Source organism: Prunus mume, linkage group LG6 (assembly GCF_029339155.1).
Source record: "Prunus mume cultivar Tortuosa linkage group LG6, ASM2933915v1, whole genome shotgun sequence".
Taxonomy (NCBI): domain Eukaryota; kingdom Viridiplantae; phylum Streptophyta; class Magnoliopsida; order Rosales; family Rosaceae; genus Prunus; species Prunus mume.
In genome coordinates, this window is record NC_142703.1 from 2,221,596 (window position 1) to 2,243,494 (window position 21,899).

The 21,899-nt window shown below is 38.4% G+C and overlaps 4 protein-coding genes across 14 annotated transcripts in view; 2 read left to right on the top strand and 2 right to left on the bottom strand.

Moving 5' to 3' along the window:
• The first annotated feature begins 5,894 nt into the window (after window positions 1–5,894).
• Window positions 5,895–10,194, top strand: LOC103336171 (uncharacterized). 2 transcript variants are annotated; one of them, XR_514389.3, is made up of 3 exons: window positions 5,895–8,399; window positions 9,697–9,849; window positions 10,020–10,194. XR_514389.3 is itself a non-coding variant. In XM_008239201.2 (2 exons), the coding sequence occupies exon 1, from the start codon at window positions 6,048–6,050 to the stop codon at window positions 8,391–8,393; it is 2,346 nt and encodes a 781-aa protein (XP_008237423.2). In that variant the 5' UTR covers window positions 5,895–6,047; the 3' UTR covers window positions 8,394–8,399; window positions 9,697–10,194. The 2 variants fall into 2 exon arrangements, 1 of the variants encoding a protein (XP_008237423.2); XM_008239201.2 differs by having other exon boundaries at window positions 9,697–10,194.
• A 652-nt stretch (window positions 10,195–10,846) lies between these two features.
• On the top strand, window positions 10,847–13,705 carry LOC103336169 (uncharacterized). The gene is made up of 2 exons (XM_008239196.3): window positions 10,847–11,433; window positions 13,219–13,705. The coding sequence occupies exons 1-2, from the start codon at window positions 11,071–11,073 to the stop codon at window positions 13,429–13,431; spliced, it is 576 nt and encodes a 191-aa protein (XP_008237418.2). The 5' UTR covers window positions 10,847–11,070; the 3' UTR covers window positions 13,432–13,705.
• Window positions 12,607–21,899, bottom strand: part of LOC103336265 (TMV resistance protein N-like) — a 38,529-nt gene continuing 29,236 nt past the window's right edge. For both annotated transcript variants that reach the window (XM_089055231.1, XM_089055232.1), the window contains exon 9: window positions 12,607–13,575. The gene's annotated coding sequence lies outside the window, so the exon portion shown is untranslated. The remainder of the gene's footprint in view (window positions 13,576–21,899) is intronic.
• On the bottom strand, window positions 14,376–20,279 carry LOC103336170 (TMV resistance protein N-like). 9 transcript variants are annotated; one of them, XR_016128166.1, is made up of 7 exons: window positions 18,819–19,670; window positions 17,622–18,714; window positions 17,212–17,493; window positions 16,051–17,097; window positions 15,083–15,966; window positions 14,738–14,827; window positions 14,376–14,614 (listed from the first exon to the last, which is right to left on the bottom strand). XR_016128166.1 is itself a non-coding variant. In XM_016795305.2 (6 exons), exons 2-6 carry the CDS (start codon window positions 19,328–19,330, stop codon window positions 15,457–15,459), a joined length of 3,444 nt encoding a protein of 1,147 aa, XP_016650791.2. In that variant the 5' UTR covers window positions 19,331–19,346; window positions 19,693–20,279; the 3' UTR covers window positions 14,376–15,456. The 9 variants fall into 9 exon arrangements, 3 of the variants coding, with proteins under 3 accessions (XP_016650791.2, XP_016650789.2, XP_088911359.1); XR_016128168.1 differs by having other exon boundaries at window positions 15,078–15,966; XR_016128169.1 differs by lacking the exon at window positions 14,738–14,827.

The following is a 21,899-nucleotide window of genomic DNA, read 5'->3' on the forward strand; positions in this document are numbered from 1 at the left end:
TTCTGCTCATATTTTATACATGACTGTAAATTTTAATGCTTTTTTTTCATCATGAGGTTGGTGACGGAATTCGGTTGCATTTCTTTCTCATATCTTATACGTGACTATTCATCCAATGCTTCTCCTCATTAGGTGGCAAAAGCATTGGATTTGATTTCAAAGCTTTTTCTTATTTGGTTTTTTAGTTGTCATAGTCCCTGAACTTAGATTCAATTTGCATTTTCATCCTCAAATTTGCAAAATGGTTGCTATACTCCGCTTTTGTTTGCAATGTTAGTCCTTCAGTCCAATTTGTTAAATTTTATGTTAAATTTAGGGAGTAAAATTATCACTTCAAATCCAATCCCACCCACACCAGCCACCACTTCGTACTATCCACAATTTCCACTAGCACAAGAACAAAGAACAAAACTCAGTTACCTTCTTTTGACTTTTTTTATCTACACCCAACAAAACATCTTGACGACTACACTACCCCACCCCTAGCCACTACCCGCCCTCTCCACACTGGCCAATGGCCATTCCCCCCATTCTCACATGCTCGTCACACATTGTTTTCCTCCACCTAGTTTTTTCTCCACCCTTCGAGCCCCAACTCACTTTCCCACATACTCCCCAACTCACCCCTTCCTGCACACCGCCCCACCTCCTTCCCCACCCCCGAACACCACATTGAGAACCCCAAAAATTGAACGACATGGTTTCGTGGACGAGTATAATGCGGAATTTGTCAAGCTTTCCTGTCGAGCTCTTGATTGGACCGATGACCAACTCATGGGTGTTTATGTTGGCGATCTAGAGCCTGACCTTCGCGACGACGTACTCCTCCAGCGACCAACCACTTTGACGGAGGCCAAACGCCTCACCCGCGCTCTCTATAATCGGCGTGCCACTAATCGCTCCACCCACCGCAACCAAAATTCTAGAGCGGCTTCGAGCACTCCTTCCCGTTCGTTTGCTCCTGCCAATCCCTTGGGGTCTTCTAGCACCCCCACTGTTCGTCGTCTCTCGGCTGCTGAAGTGCAGGAACGTCGGGAAAAAAAATTATGTTTCAATTGTGATGAACCGTTTCGTGCTGGACACCGCTGTAAAAAGCCTCAACTTTTGATGATTGAGGCTGATTGGGAACCTCCAGCCACCTCATTTGAGGACATCATTGCCCATGAAATTTGTGCAAGTGAATCTCTGCCGTCAGTCACCACCTCTGACTTAGAGCCCTCTATTTCCATTCAGGCACTCACCGGCTCTGCCTGCTCCCGTACTATGCACATTGTGGGGCATGTGGCTTCATTGGTTGGAATTTCAAAAATAAAATCATGATATTCAGGGCTGCTGGCAGAGTGCGTTGCTTAGTGGGCCAAACCTCTATTGCCACTTTCTTGGGGGACTCCGAGCCTATGACCAAGACATTGGCCCAAGAGAAACAAGGTTTTATCGCTCAGCTTGTGGCACTTGACAACCCTATTCCTCCAACAACATCCTCTTCTGATCTTGGCCCTCTTTTAGCCAAGTTCACCGAGCTCTTCTCTGCGCCCACTGGTCTTCCACCTTTCAGACCTACTGACCATTGGATTCAACTTAATCCAGGCACCCCACCAGTGAATGTCAGGCCATATAAGTACCCACATTTTCAGAAATCTGAGATTGAAACTATTGTCCGTGAAATACTTGCTGTTGGTCTTGTCCAGCCCAGTTGCAGCGCCTATTCATCCCCTGTTCTCCTTGTTAAGAAAAAGGATGGGTTTTGGCGTCTTTGTGTGGACTACCGTTGTCACGCCCTGATCCGGAAATAATGAATACTCCAGAATCAGGGTGCTTGAATTGAAATAAATAAATAAAAAGACTAAAAAATTGGTTAAAATACATTACCATTATATATATATACATATAAATTATAATAATCTTACAAATGTACAAGATATAAATAAAAGTTTATCACTCTAAATTAATCCAACTTCTCTGGTTTCGGCTTTGTCTTGCCTACTAATTGATCTAAGAAACAAAATATGTGAGGGATGAGCAAACCACCGCTCAGTGAATAGATTATGTAATATGTCAATCAAGCAATGTCATTTTACATACTCTAGAAAAATATAATAAAAAGATACATAATCCAAATCATATCACATTATTACTTCATATCTTGGTTATCCTTCACAAATTGTACCCAGTACGTGACCCTTATCGGCCTCATTGCCCTATGTCCCCATCAGTTACATTTATCCTTCGGATACCGTGTCACTAAAGTTATCATGTTTCATGAATAATACATACTTCATAAAAACTCCAAATAATATATATTGTGTGAAATATTACACAAATTAGACATACTTGACTTGAAAATAGAGAGAGGCTTGTTCTTATTCATTATGCTTATAAGTTAATATGCTAGTTTGAAGGATTGATCACCATTAAGGCTTGCATGTTAGCTATCTTGGTTTGAATTAAAAGTAGACACATGCTTTAATTCGAATTGAACTATGAATAGGAAGAGTGTGTATAGAATTCGACAATCGAGATTAGATACATACTTGGTTGTTTAAAATGTTCTTCTATGCTTAATGGATTCCTAATGCTTAATTTTAGGTTAGACAACAAATGATCAAATTTGGGAATTAAGAATACAAGGTTAGGGCCATACACTATGGCTTAATCATACTTTAGCTAGAATCAATCCATTTATCTAAATTGAACTTGGGAACTTATTTGCTTGAGTTAGTTATTTTCTTTCTTTCTTGTTTTCAATCCTTGTACTTTTCACAATCATCTTAAACCTTATTTTTACTTTTGTGCATACAGGGAATCGAATTGAATCAATCTATCATTAATCCTCGTGGGATCGACCTCGCACTTACATATACTATATTACCGAATGGCTCGTGCACTTGTGAGTATCACAAGTTGAGGATGCAGCTGATCCGACGACAACACATATCAATTGAAAAAAAAAACCAAGAAGCAAGAGAATAAACATAAAAATACGACTATGCCCATTAAAGAGAACATAAAAGTACTATTTGACCCCTAAATTTACATACAGAATCAACACTGATAACGAAAGTAGAATTCATGGACAATCAGGGGCGGAGGTACTTTAGGGCCTGAGATGGCCCTGGCCCCTCGACAATTTGTTCTTAACACAGTAAAGCTTGGGTTTTAGTTCATATATTTAACAATGCAAACCATATAATTATATGTAAAATGTTTGTGGGTTCATTACACAACTGACATAAAAAAGGAAGTATTAATCCTCTAAGAGCATGTCCACCCTATAAAGTTAAGGCTAAGGCAAAGGCAAGGCAAGGGCAGCTACTATTCACATGAATAGTAGCAGCTTTGCCTTTTTTTATTCAACCCCAAAAGGATAGGGCAAGGGCAAGAAAAAAAAAAAGAATATGCAACAAAATATAAACAATTTAGAAATGCAAGAAATAAAATGATTATGCAAGAAAACAAATAAATATGGAAGAAAATTGTTTGGGCCAAAAATTGACACATCCAAAGGCCCATCGAACAAACAAAGTGAGTTGGGCCTCACAGGCCCAACATAAATAGGAAGAGGAGTCCAAACCAGAAGAGGGAACAATCCCACATGGCAGCCTCTGGGATAAAAGTCAAGAATGGCGGAAGTCGAGGATGAAAAGTCGCAAAGGCGACCTCGAAATGAAAAAGTCGCAATAACAAGCGCCATAGAAGAAGTGATGAAGGGTTCGTGATATCAAGAAGAACTGAAGATTAAGTCCCCTTATATATGTATATACAGAGATTTTTTCTGTCTTTACAGAGAAGGTAAATCTCCCAAGATAGATAAGCAGGTTACAATCTCGAGAGAGGATAAGCGAAAGCGGGAGTCAGAAGGGCGGTGAAAAGGAAGTGATCACCTATCGAGAGCCTATCTGCGAATTGAAGAAGATGAGGAAAAGGGGAAAATATCTTTGCCGCCCAATAAAAACACAATCACCCTACTCCAGAGAAGAAACAGTTTTTCTATAAATACAAGAAGGAGTGAACAGGGTAGAGGACACTCAAAAAACCAAAAAATCAATCAAAAACAAAAACTCAAAATGACTTCAAAACACTGAAGCAACCAAAGCTCATTGAGCCAAGACACAAACAAACAACTCAACCAGAAGCTCACTTGAATTCCAAGTGAAAACCAGCTTTAGATTAGAATTCCCAAGGTTCAGGACTTAGAAAATAAGTCATTCAAATTTCACAGTGCAGTTTCTAGCCCACTGAAGTCCTCGAAACGACCATACGCCCAAAAAGCCGTAGTTCGCCCACTCGAAGCTTCACAAAAGCTTAAAGTACATTGAAGCTCTGCCAGAATCAACCTTTGGTATCGATTTAAAGTTGAAACTTAGCAATCGAGTTGTCAACATTCCATCCGGCCGGACATTTCATCCGGACATTTCAGAGCCTCCCATCCAGGTAAATGGAGTTCCAATTGTATTTTCATCTCTAGCATGAGTATTTATTGTTATAGTTTTGTAAAAGGCGAGTTCTGCCTAAAAACATTTTAAATTCCATCGTTTTGCCTAAAAACAGTTTAAATTCCATCGATTCTGCAAAGCAGTTTAAATTCCATCAACCATTTTGGCCAGAACAGCCTGTTTATACTGAGATAAATTGTTAAAGTCCTCACCCGTCTGAGGCAAGAAAAGAACTTACTTGGGAGATATTCCTCACCCAAATTCACAATCGTTTGTTTGCAGAAATCAGTAACTTGGGGCGCAAGTTATCTACTCCAAACTAAGTCTGCTAGAATTTTTATTGCTAGCAGTGGCACGCTCGCACACCAAAGAAAGCTGACTTGTCGACCAGTTTATGGTTCTCAAGGCAGTGAGGAACTTTGCCCTTCCATCACAGGAGTGAACGCCAAACGGGCAAACAAAAATATAAACAATTTACAAATGCAAGAAAAAAATTATTACAATTTACAAATATTGGAAGGAGAAGAGTTTGTATGAGGATTTGGTATGGAAAGTGAATAAAATTGTTATGTATTTATAGGGAAAACATCCATAATTTTTTGGTATTTTTATTATAAAAAAATTGAATTTTTTTCAATTTTTTGGCTCACTGACGTCACTGACGTAAGTGCCTTTTGGTGAAGCCCATGCAAAATCTGCCCTTGGGCTTGCCCGGCTGCTTCTCCTGCGCTGAAGGTCCAAACCTTACTTGGGGGGCCTCTTGCCCTGACACAATGAGTTGCGGTGGAGGTGGTCTAATAATCAAAGCGATGAGCCGAGGGAATAGAAAATAGTTTGACAAAAAGGAAAAAGGAATAGAAAATAAATAATTTAAAGGGAAATGAGATTTTATCAGTAGAGTTTTCTGTTTTGATACATGAAATTGAGTACAAAGTCCTAAAAAATGTCCATTTTTTCTTATATATATATATTATTGATGTAAGATTGAATTTTTTTTCCTATACTTGTATTACGGTTTGGCCCCTCACACATATAATCATGGCTTCGCCATTATGGACAATATCACCTTTTTTTTACTTCAAGAACAAAAATACAAATTAAGTCTAAGTTGAGGGACTATGGCAACTAAAAAGCCTAACTTATTGTATTTTAAAATGTTGTTTTTTCATTTATTATTTATTGTGAGCATGTGTCAATTGTTTTTTCTTTATTTTTTTTCTTTTAATATTAAAAAAGATAATGAGTAGTTGTGTTTTATAAAAATAAGATTCATTATCTGATTTTGTTTTTATTTTAAATTTTTTTTATATAAAAAGTATGAATTTATCATATTATTCTTATTTAATTAATAATTTCAATTCTTTGCATTAATTAAAGACAGTTTCTAGTATTTTGAATATTTCGTCATTTTTTACCTTTTGTTATATATATAAATTATTTACCTTCCTTTTGATTAAAAAAGAAAAAGAAAAACAGAGGAGTCTCCTCTAACGCAGAAGACCACCATATACGGATTTTTCTCAGTCTTGTTCTTTATCTGCATCTTCTCTGTGTCTATGTGAGCTTCCAAAAAACAAAAAAAAAAAAAAAATTTTAAGACCACCATATATCACCATGACCAGTCCCCCTGAAAATCCTGACGTGACCATGACCCCAGTTGAAGAAGAAGTTCCTCAACAAAACCAAAACCTTGATTCTGAATCTCATTCCCAATCTAAAACCCTAACCCTAGAACCCACTCAGGACCCAGAAATCCAACAAAACCCTCTTCAATTGGATGCAAACAAACCCAAACTAGAGGAATTTCCCGTCCGATCTCCTCGTAGTACTACCATAACCTTCTATCGCCGAACAGGAACGAAGCGAAAGAAGTTGGGCCAGAAGCGAAGAGCTGCTGTTGCAGGAAAGAAGTCTGAGCAGAAGCTTCAGATTCAGAAAGAATCCCTAAACCCCATTCCGTTCGTACCCGTCAAAAGTCTCGACTTTGAGAAACACGAGAAGCTCCTCAAATGGCTGAACTTGTGGGATTTCGTTCATATCGACTTCGATCGGACTATTCGAGTTGACCTTCTTGCCGAATTGATCTCTCACTTCAACCCTAACATGCGGGGTAGCTATGTCAATGGGGTCAGGATTATGGTCAACCGGGCCGACTTGGCAAGGGCCTTGAAGCTGCCGGTGAAGAAGAGTGCAGTGGCGGATGGCGCTGAGGAGCCTCCCGCTGCTTCCGAGGAATCGATAGCTTTCATTGAAGAGTTTGTATCGAATTGGGTGCTTTTGCACGAGGATACGTGGATGATGCCGAGCGAGGTTTTGAATTGGACTAAAGCAATCAAAGAAGGGCACTTTGGGAAGGTGGATTGGGCTGGTTTGATTTGGTTTATGGTGGAGAAGGAGTTAGCTCAGGCGCCCAAATTGGGGGATTGTTACTATGCATCGCATTTGCAGTGTTTGATAAAATCGCAACGTGAGGAGTTGTTAATGGTGAAAGCACAAGAGCCTACGGTTCATGTTGATCTGGATGTGGATGTGGATGCGGATGCGGATGCGAAGGAGGAAGAGGAGGAAGATGAAGAGGATGGTAATGGGGATGTGAAAATGGGTGGGGAGAATGATGTTAAGGGATTTGGATTGGAAGAGAAAAACATTGAATTGTGTCTTGGGCAAGAGAATGTGGATAGAGCTGATGTTGGGCAAGACAATGTGGAGAGAGCTGATGTTGGGCAAGACAATTTGGAGAGAGCTGATGTTGGGCCAGATAATGTGGAGAGAGATGATGTTGGGCAAGAAAATCTCGAGTTTAGTGTTGAGAAGGTGCATGTAGGGGTTGAGGATGCAATGAATTTTGAAGAATGTAAGGTGGAAGAGCATGGACAATGGCTTTTAGATGGGAAGAGTAATGTAAGCGAACCTTGTTTGCAGCGGTGTAATAATCTTGGTGAAGTTAAGAGTTTGGGTTTTGGGGAAGAGGGACAAAAAGGTATGGAGGTTGGAGGAGTAGAGGAAGAAGGAAATGAAGAGGAGGAAGAAGGTGAAGAGGAGGAGGAAGAGGGAGGTTTTCACCTTTCACTCAAGGGTATGCCATTAGAGGGGTTGCCTTCAGGTAGTCTTATTCAGGCAATGGAAGCTGCACAAATTCCTCTTAGTTCTGGTATGCCAATGCGAGATCATTTCTCTGGGGAGTTTGTTTCTTCAAGGGATGATAGCCGAATGCTTCCTGGTAGTTCCTCACTCTTTGGAAGTGGTCTCAAGAGAGAGCTTATGCACGAGAATGCCAACTCTCATCACCCTCTCAATGGTAATAAGCGGTTGAGGATTGATGGCCCCTGGGATGGTAAGCTTTCTGGTGAATTTGAGACTTGTATGGAGCAAATGCAGCACTGGATGGAAAAAGCTAGAATGGTGTATGTGGAGAAAGAGCAAGCTTGCGAGGAATCTACTGTTCACCGGCAGATGTTAATGGATGGATTGCAGCAAAGGGATGAGATGATTGATCACTTGCATAAGGTCAAGGCTGAAGAGCAGCATAAGAGAGAAGTCGAGGTGTATCGTCTTGAGCGTGAGCTCTATGTAATGGGAAGTCTCTTGGATGGCTATAGGAAGGCTTTAAAGGAAACACAAAAGGCATTTGCTGAATATAGAGCACGTTGTCCACAGGCAGATGAGCCACTCTACAGGGATGTTCCTGGGTCTGGGGGCCTTGTTTTGAGCACTATGGAATTGGAAAAGCAACGCCTGAAGAAAGAAGAAGAAGAGAGGATGAACCGTCAGTTGATTGAAAAAAATATTAGAGACTTTGAAGCTGGGTGGATTAGCAACTTTGAAGCACACCACAAAAATGTTGAATTATTGAGTAACAGGTTGCCGGATGTAGAGAATGAAGTGAAACTTCTTCAAGAACGGCTTGCAAAACAGAGGACTGCAAAAGTAACAGAATCTGCCCCAAATGATACAGAATGATGCATGGTAAGTCACAATTTGTGTTATCAATGTGTAAAACATATGTAGCTTTAGTTAGTTATTTGATGTGACTTTGTCCTCATGTTGTGATGCAGTATCCCCCTACCTTATAATCAGACAAAAGCGTTAATATCTAAAAGTAAATCTGAGATCATTCTACTTGATTCTCGTGGTGTCTGGATTTTGGGAATTTTCATATAAATGATAACATTTTTCAAACTTTTCTTGCATCTATATATCACTGTGTGATGATATGATCTTACTGCAGTTTGACTCTATAGTCTATCTTTGAAATGAAAAGAATAGATTGGACCACGGCGCAAATCTACTTAATCTTTTAGAGTTCTTCTACACCACTACAATCCCAGTTGCCTTGTCTAACTACTTATATTGGATAGGGAAATTGTTTTGAGATTAGGTCCAGGTATGGGGGTGGCACACGATGTTGTGGAGAGGAGAGTTTCTTCCCATAGAGAAAGATGCATGTTCCAAAGCCCCTCTTAGGTTAACCCCCTTTTTATCTGGACATTAACCCCTTGGTGGATCATCTTTTGGTGCATGGTCCGCTGGCATGGGGATGGTTGTGGCTTTTGCTTTGCTTGGAGTTCTTGGGTGATCCTGAAGAGAACAAAGGGGTCTTCCTTTGAGATTCTTGTCATGGAAAGTTTGAGAGAGAGAGAGAGAGAGAGAGAGGAGAAGATTCATTGAAGAATGTGTCCTGGTCTTATATATTTCTCCTACTGGTTTGGCAGGTGTTGACAGTCAAAAGAAAAGAAAGTTTCAGTTAATATGCATCTATACTTGTTTAATCAGTGTAGTGGAAATTATGGATCCAGTGGTGGTGGTAGGGTGGTAGTGTTGGCCCCTTCACTCATGACGATGTCAATTTCCTAATTGGCAATGGACTTTCTTATACAATCATCTCCATCATATAGGTGGCATCATTTGTAGTGATGGTTTTGCTGCCAATGCTGTGCCCTGAAAATTTAGTGCTATTTGTCTTAGTATCTTCACTAGAGACCCCACTGAGTCATGGAAAAGGCTTTATGCCTATAATAGTTTTTGCTTACATACAAGATTGTGAGCTGCTTTTCTTTACTAGCGTATTGGCATATGAGACATTGTATGAGCTTGTATTATGCACTGCACACCCAAGCACTGGTGCCTGAATCCAAGTGTCCCAGTAATTCATTTATGGGGCCACAAGAGGTGCTGGAATTGTTTTCATGAGGTGTTCATTCTTTTGTTTTCATGAATCTCTTGTTATTTTCAATCACTTTTACATGTGATGCTTTTTTGGCAGGCTGGAGAGTGTTGAGTTCTGCAAACACATGCCACAAGCCTGGTGCAAGTTCGGACAGGATGGGGAGGAGGCGATATACGTATGGAAGATCTGTGCACTGTTTGTAGTTGACTCTAACGTTTTGCTTTACTGGTAGTCTGCTTTATATTAGAGGTATAACTAGCTTGTATGGTATCCGTAAATATATTAGGATTTTATGCTTATCTTTGTTGGGCATAATTTCAATTTGCGTAACATTTGAAGCATGCATGCCTATAGGTTAGTGAACCAGCGAAGGTCTCTTTTGAAAATATGTTTGGTTTTGATATCAGTCATGTTTGCAGGGCATGGTCTTAGTAATGGCCTGCAAACTCAAGTATGAAGCCATTGAAGCGGATCTATCTGGTCTGCTGGAACTTGTAATTATACCTACTGATCATACTTGTGCCTTAAGTTAGTAAGATTGGCGTATTATGCTATTCATTGTGGTGTTTATAAATCAGAATTTTGCTATTCTCATCTGCTGGCCTGCTGTGCTGCCTTTTGAACCTTGGAGACCTGTTTGAATGAAGTGAGAACAGGATTTGGGGCCAACCAAGGCACTTCTTAAATTTTATTTTTTTCCAAGTGTATTTTTTATTTTTAAATATAAGTGATAGTTTAAATTATTCTAAATTAAATTAATCTACGGGGAGGGGGATTCGAACGTGGGTGCAAGGCGGGATCACTGCCTTCGGCAATTGGCCTAACCCACGTCTTCTGCAACTAGCCTACGAGTGGTGTCAGGTTCAAACCCCTGTGAGAAACCTCCCCTCCCCCAATAACGTGTATATAAAAATAGAAAAGAAAGTGAACTGAAAATGACACAATTTAAGCCTCGATGCAATTGAAATTTCAGTGTTGGATAGCGCGAGCAAGAAAGAAAACCAACATAATGAAACGTCCCATATCCCAGGGACATTACAATAGAATACTCCTTGGAATGGTTTGCACATCAATGAATTATTTGGATTGAATCTGAAACTGAAACTGAAACTGAATCTGCACAGAAGATGAATTCATTGAATGTTAAGATGCAACAAAAATAATAAAAAAGTGGGGTCACCGAACGCATATCCAATCAGCAAAAACTTCTATTAAATCACGAATATTAAATATCACAAAAACTTCTATTGGAAAAATCACAAAAGCGAAATAGAGTATTTTGGTGGTAAAGCCGCTTATTTCCAATCAGCACCAACGCGAACCGCCTGCTCTGGATATTGTTGTGCGCGTTGACCTCTTTATTCTTCGCGGGGCCTCCGCTCTTCGTCTCCAAGCACAAAATCTATAAATAGCACACCACAAAACTCGGATCCATATTCACAGAAAGGAAATCAAAACCCAGAAACAAAGATGGACGACAAAGAAGATACCAACAGAGTCGGCGAAATCGAGGAATCGGACCCGAAATCCGACGGGTCATCCCGGAACCCGAATCCGATTCCGAAAACCGCGAGGACGAAGGTTCCAGAAGTGGAGGTCTACTTGTATCGGCGAGGCAAAGGCCCGATCGACACGTTCAGGACGAGCCTCGGGGGTTGGGACCAGAACCAGTTGGAGGTGCGAGACATTCTTGACAAGTATGGCTTCAAATCGCTTTACGCTTTCAATACCGGGTCGGGTCGCGGCGTTCCGATCCGGTTTAACCCCAGGAACGGCAGGTCAATGCTGGCTTATAAAGATGGATCTACGGTTCACATTGACGGAGAGCCCAAGGTACTTCATTTCTGTATCCTTTTCTCTTTTTATGAAAACCCAATTTGTGAAATTAATCGAAGTGAGTTTCTGTTTGGTTGCCGAGAAAATTTGGTTGCATTGGGTAGAAATAAATGTAACTTTAATGCGATCATACGAGATTCTGAATTTGAGTGTGAGATAGAATAGATAGAGAAGTGTTTGACATTTAATGGAGAAATTTTCATATTGAGAATGCTTTGTTAAGGCACTCTCAATTAGCAATAGGGTAGTTCCTCCATACAATCAAAACCTTTAAAGCAAGATATATTATAGCAATTTACTTCGTTGAATTTGAGCCATCAATTTCCATGCTTGTTTTCTGTTCTTTTGTTTGCATGACATTGTGTTTGCAGCCTAGGAATGGATGTGATTTTGACTATTGAGTTCACCTAAAGAACTTGGCGGATTCATCTTATTGGTTTTGATCATTTATATGATAGACACTGAGTTTTACAACCACATATTCCTAAAAAGTAGGATTTCACAGCATTTTTCTTGAAGAATTCTTTTTCATTTGTTGGAAAATTTGGCATCAAAGTAATAATTTGATCTTTCAAAATAAGACTCCATCCCTTAATCAAGCCATTAGTCATATTAAATTTCTCCAGTATAAAGTATTAAGTAATGACATTCAGTTGGTTAAGAGCATTTATCCATACACGAGAGGCCTTAGGTTCGATTTCCACTCCCTCAATATCATTTGTACCAAAAAAAAAAAGGCACAAAATATTGTCCTCCAATTTGGTTAGGTAAATAATAACCTAATAGCTGTATTTAATCTAAAGAGGACGCTTGAAGTTCAAATTCTCTATGCACACATGATGACGTATGATAACAGTCTGAGGTTTAGGTTGAGATGTAAAGGGTTATGTATGCCTATTTTAGCTTAGAAATATAAAAGTAAATTTAATGGAAAGACCCAAAAGAAATAACCAAAATTTGAAGTAATTTTGGATATTTCCATTGGAAATCTAGAGATACTGAAGAGAAGAGATTAGAGGTGAAGTTGAACAAGCATGAGAAACAGCTGAGAGAAAGGGAGATGCATTTGAACTGAAGATTTGCTGAATTGAACTCAAATATTGTATAACAAACATGAAAATCCACATATTTGGGACACAAGAAAACAAAAGCTAAAGGAAGAACCAAAGATAGTAGCTCAAGACCACATAAGTAACTCTTACCCAAAAGTTAATTTAAAGATTCCATGAAGCAGTAACTCATAGTGAGACAATCCAAAATGGGTTCCTACAGTTCGGGGTTTCTTGGCATTCGTCTGACAAAAACAGGACCCCTTTCCTAAAAGTCAAAATGGCAAAAGTTCCTGTAAAGAACCTGCAGGATTCATCTTATAGGTTTTGATAATTTATATCATAGACACTGAGTTTTACAACCACATATTCCTAAAAAAAACAAGGATTTCACAGCATTGTTAAGGTGGGTCTTTTCCCGTTTTTGGTTTTATGGTCAGAAACTGTTGCTATTAGCACAGCACCACATACTTTCTTATGTGTTTATTGTCTATTTCATGAGCAGTCTGTCAGGATCTCCTGTATCTTTTGTCTTTCCACCCTCGCATTTCCTTCTAAAAGACAAATAATTTGATTTTCTCCCATGTAAAGGAATGCTCTGCAGGTGGACTGTTTACAATTTATTTGCCACAAGATTCTTTGATATGCATTATGTTGCAGACAGTGGAATGTTGCAGTGACATGTGATGTCTTTTGGTACTAATTTTCCTACTTAATTCTTCTCTAAATGCAGGATTCCTTGATCCAACCGGTGACAAAAATCTTGCTTGGAGTAGCAGTTATAACCGTCTTGATAACCTTGGTTTTGAGAGATCCTCCACAGTGGGTCCAAAAATTGAACATTTCTGGCTTGAATTTTCCTCCTTGGATCATTGCTCTGGTGGTAATAGTTTTTACTCGGATGAGGAAGAGAACCGGAGATTTGCTGAAAAAGTATGGTTGGTGAAAGGCGCCATTGATGCTTTCCCTTGTAAGGCCTTTTTGTTTCTCAAATTTTGTTAAAAAGAATTTGATTCAGTATCAACTGAATTTTGATGATGAAGCAAGTGATGCTCATCTGGACGTCGTCATAACTGTAATTGGCGACAAGCTGCACTGAAAGATAAATTTGGTTATGAAATACCAAACCTCGGAAACAACATTCATAAGATCATCTTGTTGCAACATTAAGATTCAAAACAATAGATAGATAAATGGGTGATTATCAACTGGTTTATAAATAGTTTCATAAGATCATCTTGTTGAATATGTTTCTACTGCTTGACGCCTTAAATGCCTTTAGCTTATAGGACTTAATAAACCAGCATAAAGAGTGCTAGCTTTTTTCTTCTCTTGGTACTTTGATTCAAGAAGTACATGTTAGCTAAATCTGCCTCAATCTTGAATGTTTGAAGTTTTATGCTCTTCTACATTACAATCCTACTTGGATCTCTATTTTCGTTCTTAATTGTATATGTAAGACTATGGCATTAAAATCACTGTCAACTTTTGGATCCATTACTTCTAGTTTGAATTACATTGGATGTTTGTTAGGCCCTCAGTTGTGCTTAATTGGGTTGTGTTTGTTGCATACTGCCTTTTAGCCTCCATCCTTACCCCTACTTGAGGTTGTTTTATATCATATCAATAAAGGCGAAAGGTTGCTTTACCAAATAATATAAGGACATTCCTTTTAAGAAAGTATCTATAGCTCACAGTACATCTAAATTTTTTGTGACTTTAATATACACTATAGCATATGTTGTAATGTCAGTCTTCTTATGGCTACAGAATGATTTCCCTAGTGTGAAAATGTCATCCTTTGCTTGCGTGGAAATGTGAGTGCATACATTTTGACTAGATTGACACCTACTACTCATTCATAAATCATGCCGTACCTCATAAATCCAGTTCTACAAATATTTTAATAAAAAATGTTATTATAGTTTGTTTATTTCAAGATACAACTAGCACTGCCCAATTCTACTAAAAATCCAGTTCTCAAACGACGCTCACCTATACAAAGGTTTAATGAACCTCTCAGAATTCTAGTATGTTACATAAGGTAATTTAAAACTCAGATATGCTAAATAAGAGAAGACTGCATAATTGAAGGAGATTGCACAAACTATCAAGGAGATTATTCGATCCTGCACACAATAGAAGAGAGCAGTTGAAATAGTCACGTAAGTTGTGTGAATAAGAATCAAACCATTATAAGAAAACTAGGTCTAATGAGCTCGTAGCTCTTGAAGTGCAAATTTCATGCGAACCTGGCCAATAAGCACACAACTACTTTTGATCAGCTTCAAATCCAGTATCAAGACCCCAAATTTGAGTTGACTATTTTTTATCAGCTGGGTCTAATAAAAAACAATTCAGTCTATCTGAACGTATACTTGGTTCAAATGCATAAAATATGCAGCTCTTGCAAACATGTATATACTACATGAGTTGATTAATGCTCTGTAGTAGTTTAAACAGAAATGCATTCATGACAAAAGCACATGAAGGGAGAGAGAGAGAGAGAGAGAGAGAGAGAGAGGAATTGTCATCCACGAAAGTGATGAATCTAATGGTAAATGTATGGCTAGAAAAGATAGTGATGGGAACCTTACTAATATCAATTGTGAGAAGACCGTCATTAGCCTTTCAAGTATTTATGTGCAGACGTTTGAGGAGGCGGCGTTTTTAACAAAGGTCGCAAAAATTTAGCTGCTCTTTTAAGAATAACAGTTTTTATTAAACTTTTCAACAATAGCGAAAAATAAGAGGGTGCAAGGCCTAAGTAGGAAATCAAAGTGGTTACCCTCCAAATCAAAAGTCCTATGCACTCCCATTGTTCGCTATTGTTGAAGGATTTCATAAAACTGCAGTCGTTAAAAAGAGGGAGAAAATCTTTACAAGTTTTGTTAAAAACCATTTGGAAAGAGCAAAGCTTTTGCGGCAGAGAGATTTTTGGTGAGAGCTTCCACTTGCACTTGCACTTGCATCAGCTGAATTGTGAGGAGAAGTAGCTTTTGTGCTGATGTTGATGGAGTGGTTCATCATCATGATATTGGTTGAGTTCTTCCACGTCTTGTTTGTGCACCAAACGGAACCCACACTTCTTTATACCCGAGTAATATACGGGCGTCCATCCTTTATAATAATAAGATTGGAATGAAATCTTCATCTGACTGCATTCTTTGTCGACTACATAATGATATACACAAGATACCCAAAGGTGAGGTGACACAAGATGGCCTCTATCAATGGGTGTACTATGCACAGCGGCACCTTCTCCTAGGCGACATTCAATTTGAAAATTTGGGTGATCCACAGGGGCACCTTCTTCAAAGACAGCACAAAAAGCAAACCAAATGGACGTGGTACATGGAGGTAGCTCCACAATTAAGGAATCTCCTACATTTTGATTATTGAACCACTCTGGAATTCTACTTCCAGGTGTTACAATTTGGAAAGCGGGAGTATTTGAAATTGGCGAAGTGAGTAAAGGTACCTGTGTACTATGTATAGGTTAGTAACTTGATTATTTATTTATTAATATAGCAAACAAAGAGAGACAGAGAGACAGAGAGAGAACCTGAAGGAATCCCCAATCCAGAGCAGTCCAGAGCATTCCAAGTTTGGCAAACAAAGAGAGAACCTGATGATTATTTATACTATCATCGCAGCCATCATTCTCAACCAATCCATAGCAATTCACACAACTCAACGAAACATGACATCTTCCTTTTTTTATGCTCAACTTTGGCAACGTTTTTAAGGAAGGGCAATCGTCTGTGTACATGTAAATATGTCTGAAGCCTTCAATGAATCCAAAGCGGAGATGGGGCAATTGTTGAAGCCTTTGGCACCCACTCACCGAAAATGAGCAAAGCTTAGGAAGACATCCAATGCTTGCAGGAAGGCTAACAAAATTGTTTCGACTGAGGTGTAATCGTTCTAAAGAGGACAAGCAGCCAATATCACATGGAATATCCCCTTCACTGAGACCACAATCACTCACATCCAAATACTTCAAAGACCATAAACCATGTAGCGAACCCAACACAAAAGCCTTTCTTTGGAGGCCCCACCAAAACCTTGATTTATTACGCTCTGATTTATTAGGCATACAGATCTTTAAAGAGCCCCACGAGTTTTCTGGGCGTTTGTCACTGTATGAGCATCCATTCACACAGAGCTCTTGAAGAGACTTCAAATTACAAATTTCGCTCGGAAGACCCAAGAGATTTTCACAATTGCTTACATCCAGTAAAGTAAGGCCAACAAGACGTCCAATTGATGAAGGTAATTTTTCAATGGGCGTCCCACTCAAAATAAGCATTGACAACTTTTCCATTTGTCTTGAAAATTCTGGAATCTTTTTCAGTTTTGAGCAACCATCAAGACTGAAATGCACAAGAGAATCCATTTCTACCTCACTTGGAAGACTCTTAACACTTTTGCATCCATCTAGTGTTAATTCTGTAAGCCATTTTAGATATGCAACGGACGGGTGAATCTCAACTAAATTCTCACACCCTTCAAGAATCAACACCTCGAGTTTTGGAATGCCAGTGAAATTTGGGGTTGTTGCCAAGTTTCGAGAGTGACTAAGGTCCATGTATTTCAAATTGGGCAAGTCCTGTACAATATTACATGAAAAATAGTAGAATATATAATTAGCAACCAGAAAACTTAAACTTATACTCTCTTTTTTCAAAAAATTCGTACGATGGCATATGGTCAGTAATCTTACAATTCTGTCATCCCAGAGCCCAACTAGTTTGCTGTCCTGCATCTCAAGTGAAACAAGTTTATTCGGTTGAAAATTTGATGGGAGATATTTGGAAGAATACCGATTCCATTTCATAATTCTTAAGGAATTAGGAAGAATTCTGGGGATTGACATTGGGGAAATGATCACATTATCAACTTCAAGAAATTTCAGGTTATTCATCTTAGAGAATGCTTCACAATTCCAATCCACATTTTCAAGTTCTGCCATGCTTAAGGCAATGCCCTGAATTTTTTTACTTGCCTGTAATAAAGAAAAGAAAAGGAAAAGTTAATTTCACATGTAAGTCTAATATTGAGTTAAAAAGAAATCATATTTCTTTAAAAAAAGAAATAATAATAAAAATTGGTACTTTCTACATAACTTCTTACCGTATTGTTTATCAATACATGAATGATGTCATTACGATGACACAATCGACTGCGTCCACCAGGCTCTTCAGGAGACTCTTGACGAACAATTTCAAATGCCATTTCTTGTATCAAATCATGCATCCCAACAATGTTTTTTGAAATATAAATGGTTAAGAGTGACTTCTCAACCAGAGCATTTATCCCACAACAACGGTCACAACTGTTTAGTATTCCAATTACTTCATTCTTGTCCTTCCCCTTAAGGAAAAATGCAACATCAAGAAATATATTCTTGTTCATCTCATCTAGTCTATCAAAACTGATTTTGAGCAAATCGAAAATTTCTGTCTTAGGAATTTTCTGTAGCTTATTCAATTCATTTTTCCATTCATCTTGATCTCTCTTATACACAGAGCATCCCAAAATTTTAAGAGCTAATGGAAGGCCTCCAGCATAATTTACAAAGCACTTGGACAATTCCCAAAAACCTTCCTCAGGCTCAAATTTTTTAAAGGCATTCAGAATAAAGAGCTCAAGAGCCTCATCATCACCTAATCCCTCTACCTTATATGATATCTCCATATCATGCTTTTTAACCAACCGTTCATCTCTAGTTGTAATGATGATTATACTCCCCTTACCAAACCAATCCATTTCCTTAGCAAATTTCTCTAGTTGGCTTGATGCATTCACATCATCAAGAATGAGAAGAACCTTTTTATTACATAAGCAATTCTTAATGAAATGGGTCCCCCAGTCTTCATTCAAAACTTGAGTAATTTGTTTCTTCAAGATAGGGAAAAGAAGCTGTCTTTGTAGATCAACAAGACGATTACCTTCAGAAGCCTCTCTAACATTAGCAAGAAAGCAGGGAACTTCAAAATGAAAAGAAATGCTTTCATAAACAAGCCTAGCAATGGTGGTCTTGCCAATGCCTCCCATCCCCCATATCCCTACAAAGCGAACATCATCTGTAGGAGCTACAAGCAAATCCATTTGCTCACGTGTAAACTTAATTCCCACTAACTCTGTTGAATCTAACAATTTGAATGTGCAATGCACTTTCCTCCACACCCATTCAACAATCTTTTCAATGAGCTTTCTTTCACACCTACAAGGAAGAACAATGATTAAGTCAAAAGTATAAGCCTAAAGGTACATCAAAGTGAAAATTGGCTTACGAAAAACCCAAGTATATATGGAGAAGTTGCTTACTGATTCTTTGAATCCAACCCAGATAAATTGGCAACTTCTGTTAAAGCAGCTCTCCAGCGCTTCACCTTTTCCATGTTTTCCCTAAACCTTTTCTCATGCTCAGTGAACACGCCTGCAAAACTGCCACTTTGTTTTCGCACATCAGAGGGATCCACATTATAAAACACAGGCAGAACTGTGCCGTTGGATTTCATGCATTGGATAATCTTTGTAAGTTCATCCAAGCACCAGGAAGAAGAAGCATAGTTTGGCGAGAGAACAACGATTGCAAGCCTTGATTCTTGGATTGCTTTGAAGAGCTCAGAAGAAATAGTTGTCCCTCTTTCAAGCTCTGGATCATCCATGAATGTTTTGATGCACCTGTTCTGCAATTCGTGGTATAAATGGGATAAAATGCCATTTCGAGTGTCTACACCCCTGAAACTCAAAAACACATCGTACTTCCAATGAGGAGGAGCCGACTGATCAGCTGAAGGATGAAAAGCAGAGGTTCTTTGGGTGCTCAACGCCATTGGAAATCTGCTGCTTCTGCTGTAAACACCACTCAATGAAACAAGAACTTCGGTAATTAAATATTCAAAAATCGAAACAGTCAACTGAATAAATACGAAGATTATCATAAATGGCTTGAAAAATGAAAAAGATTGAAATTGAAATTTGGTAAATGAAAATTTAGATAGTCGAACATTACTTCTAATTCAGCAGAGAGAAATTCAACATATTATTTAGCACAGCTCATAAGGAACAAAAAGGACCAATTTCAACATTAAAACAAAAATATCATGTCATCTCAAATAATGGGTTGGCATTAAAAAGCCTCATCACTAACTACACCAGTCAACTAAAAACTGCAAATGCTTTATCTTAATGTTACCTGAACAAGGCAATTATATAAAAATGGAGACGAAGCAAGGCAGCAGCTTTAGCTTAATGTTACAAGTTACAACGCCAGAGAATTGGTAAGACAACAACCACAAGATCAGCAAGCCAACAAGAAACTCACAAAAAATACAAGATCAGCAAGAAGCAAAGCTAACAGCCTCAGAAAAGAGATGCACAGAGAGAGAGAGAGAGAGAGATAAGTAGTGGCGAACAGAGAGAGTGGTGTAGAGTACACGGCTTTTATGGTCAGCTATCTCCAACGTCTCCAATGGGAGTCCAAGTCTTCTTGTGTCAATGAGTCATTTCATTTGCTTTTCAATAAAGAGGAAGGAGGGTCTCATTTCATTTCCGACAAGTTCTTATGAGTGTCAGGCCAATTTTTTTGACTTTTTATTTTTATACTTGCCAGGCCAATTATTTGAATGGTTTCTTTTATTGGTAAACTGTGGTGAGATTTTTTGTTTTTTATTTTTTGGTCACACGATAGGGAAAAACTGTGGTGTGGAAGGAAAAGGCAATTACTTGATCTTTTCAGCCGCACAGCGTCTCCCAATGAGAAAGGATGGAAGCAACATACGAAATTTCATGGCAGTTCACTCTCTGAAATGGGTTTTCTCTTTCTTTAGCTTTATTTTTTTTAAGGTTTTTTAGGTTTTAGACATAAAAAATTTTTCACTTTTAGAAAAAGCAAAGCTTTTTCAAAAAGACAAAAACTGCTTCAACTTTCAAATCAAAGACATGAAATGTATTGGATTCCTTAGAAATCTAAAAATAAATAAGGCATTTTTGTCCATTTTCTTCTTTTAAAATTTTTCTCTCTCCTTTTGCATTTTCTAAAATGTCCCTTTTTTTTTATCACCCTCTCTGGGGTATTGTGATCACTAAAATGAACGGAGCATATCTATGCTTGTATGTAGTAATGTCAGTCTTCTTATAGCGCTCCAAAATGATTTCCCTAGCGTAGTGAACAGATGGAAACCCACAAGAAAAAAGTATGAACATATGGAAAAAAACTAATGGAAGAGAGAGAGAGAGAACCCTATGGAACAGGGTCCCTTCTCTGCCTTTACAGTCTCTCTGTGTTTATATGAGACTAAAGTGCAAACATGATTTTTCCACTTTACAAATTACTACACCCACCACACACAAAATGAATTAAAAATAATTAAACCAATTTTGACAAAATTTAAGATAAGCAAATCAAGTGGAAAAATCCAAAAGAAGAGACTTGACTTGAAAAATCTAACAAGAATTGAAAGGACGACACTCCCAAAGGAAGGATGAAAAGTTTCCTATCTTGAAACTATCAGCTTGAGTCCTTGTTTTTTAGGTATACCACGCATATTCTGTTTTAAGAACCAACAAAGTAACATGTACTAAAATCACAAGAAAAACACAATTTGGTGGTCCAGAATGGATTAAAATCTGTGTAGTTCATATCTTTTAGGGAAAGGGAAGAATAAATTAAACTAGTGTAGTTACAGTAGTCACATGGTATTAAATAAAGATTGGAAACCGTGTAAATTGTACCAACTAGTGAGATCTCTGTTTTACACAAGGAGTCGGGTCAAAGAGAGAGAAGAGAGAGGTTGAAGGAAATTACCCGAGTTACAGTAGCTGAGATTCCCTGGGGAGAAGAGAGAGAGAGAGTAGGTAGTGAGAGCAACTGATCTGTTTCTTAATATTCAAACACCACGAGAGAGAGTTGAAATACCGTGTAGTTACAATCCTATAAGCACATGGTTTGGGGAGAGAGAGAGAGATAAACTCAAATGGAAACAGTTGCACAGTAGGACAGCACGATATGGTTTGAGAGAGAAGAACCTCAAGATGAGTTGGAAACCGTGTAGTTACAGTAGTGCGGGCACTATGCCGTTGGAGAACAAATCACTATGAGAGAAGAGAGAGAGACAAAGAGAGGTCTTACAAGTCTCAACTCACAAGACTAACGCTCACAAGGTTTGCTTTTGCTACTCAATGAACAAGAGATTTAGGACAACTCTAGTCTCGACTGTCAGGCACAATTGTTTCAATATGCTAATTCATGATCACATCAGTAATATCGACATCTAGTTAAAGCATGATTTTTAATCACTTTTGGCTAAATTTACAACATGTTAGTTTTCAATTTATGAATCCCTCTGCAAATATTTAATTAGTCGTTTCTTCCATTTTACAAGATTTTGGCATGAAATCCCC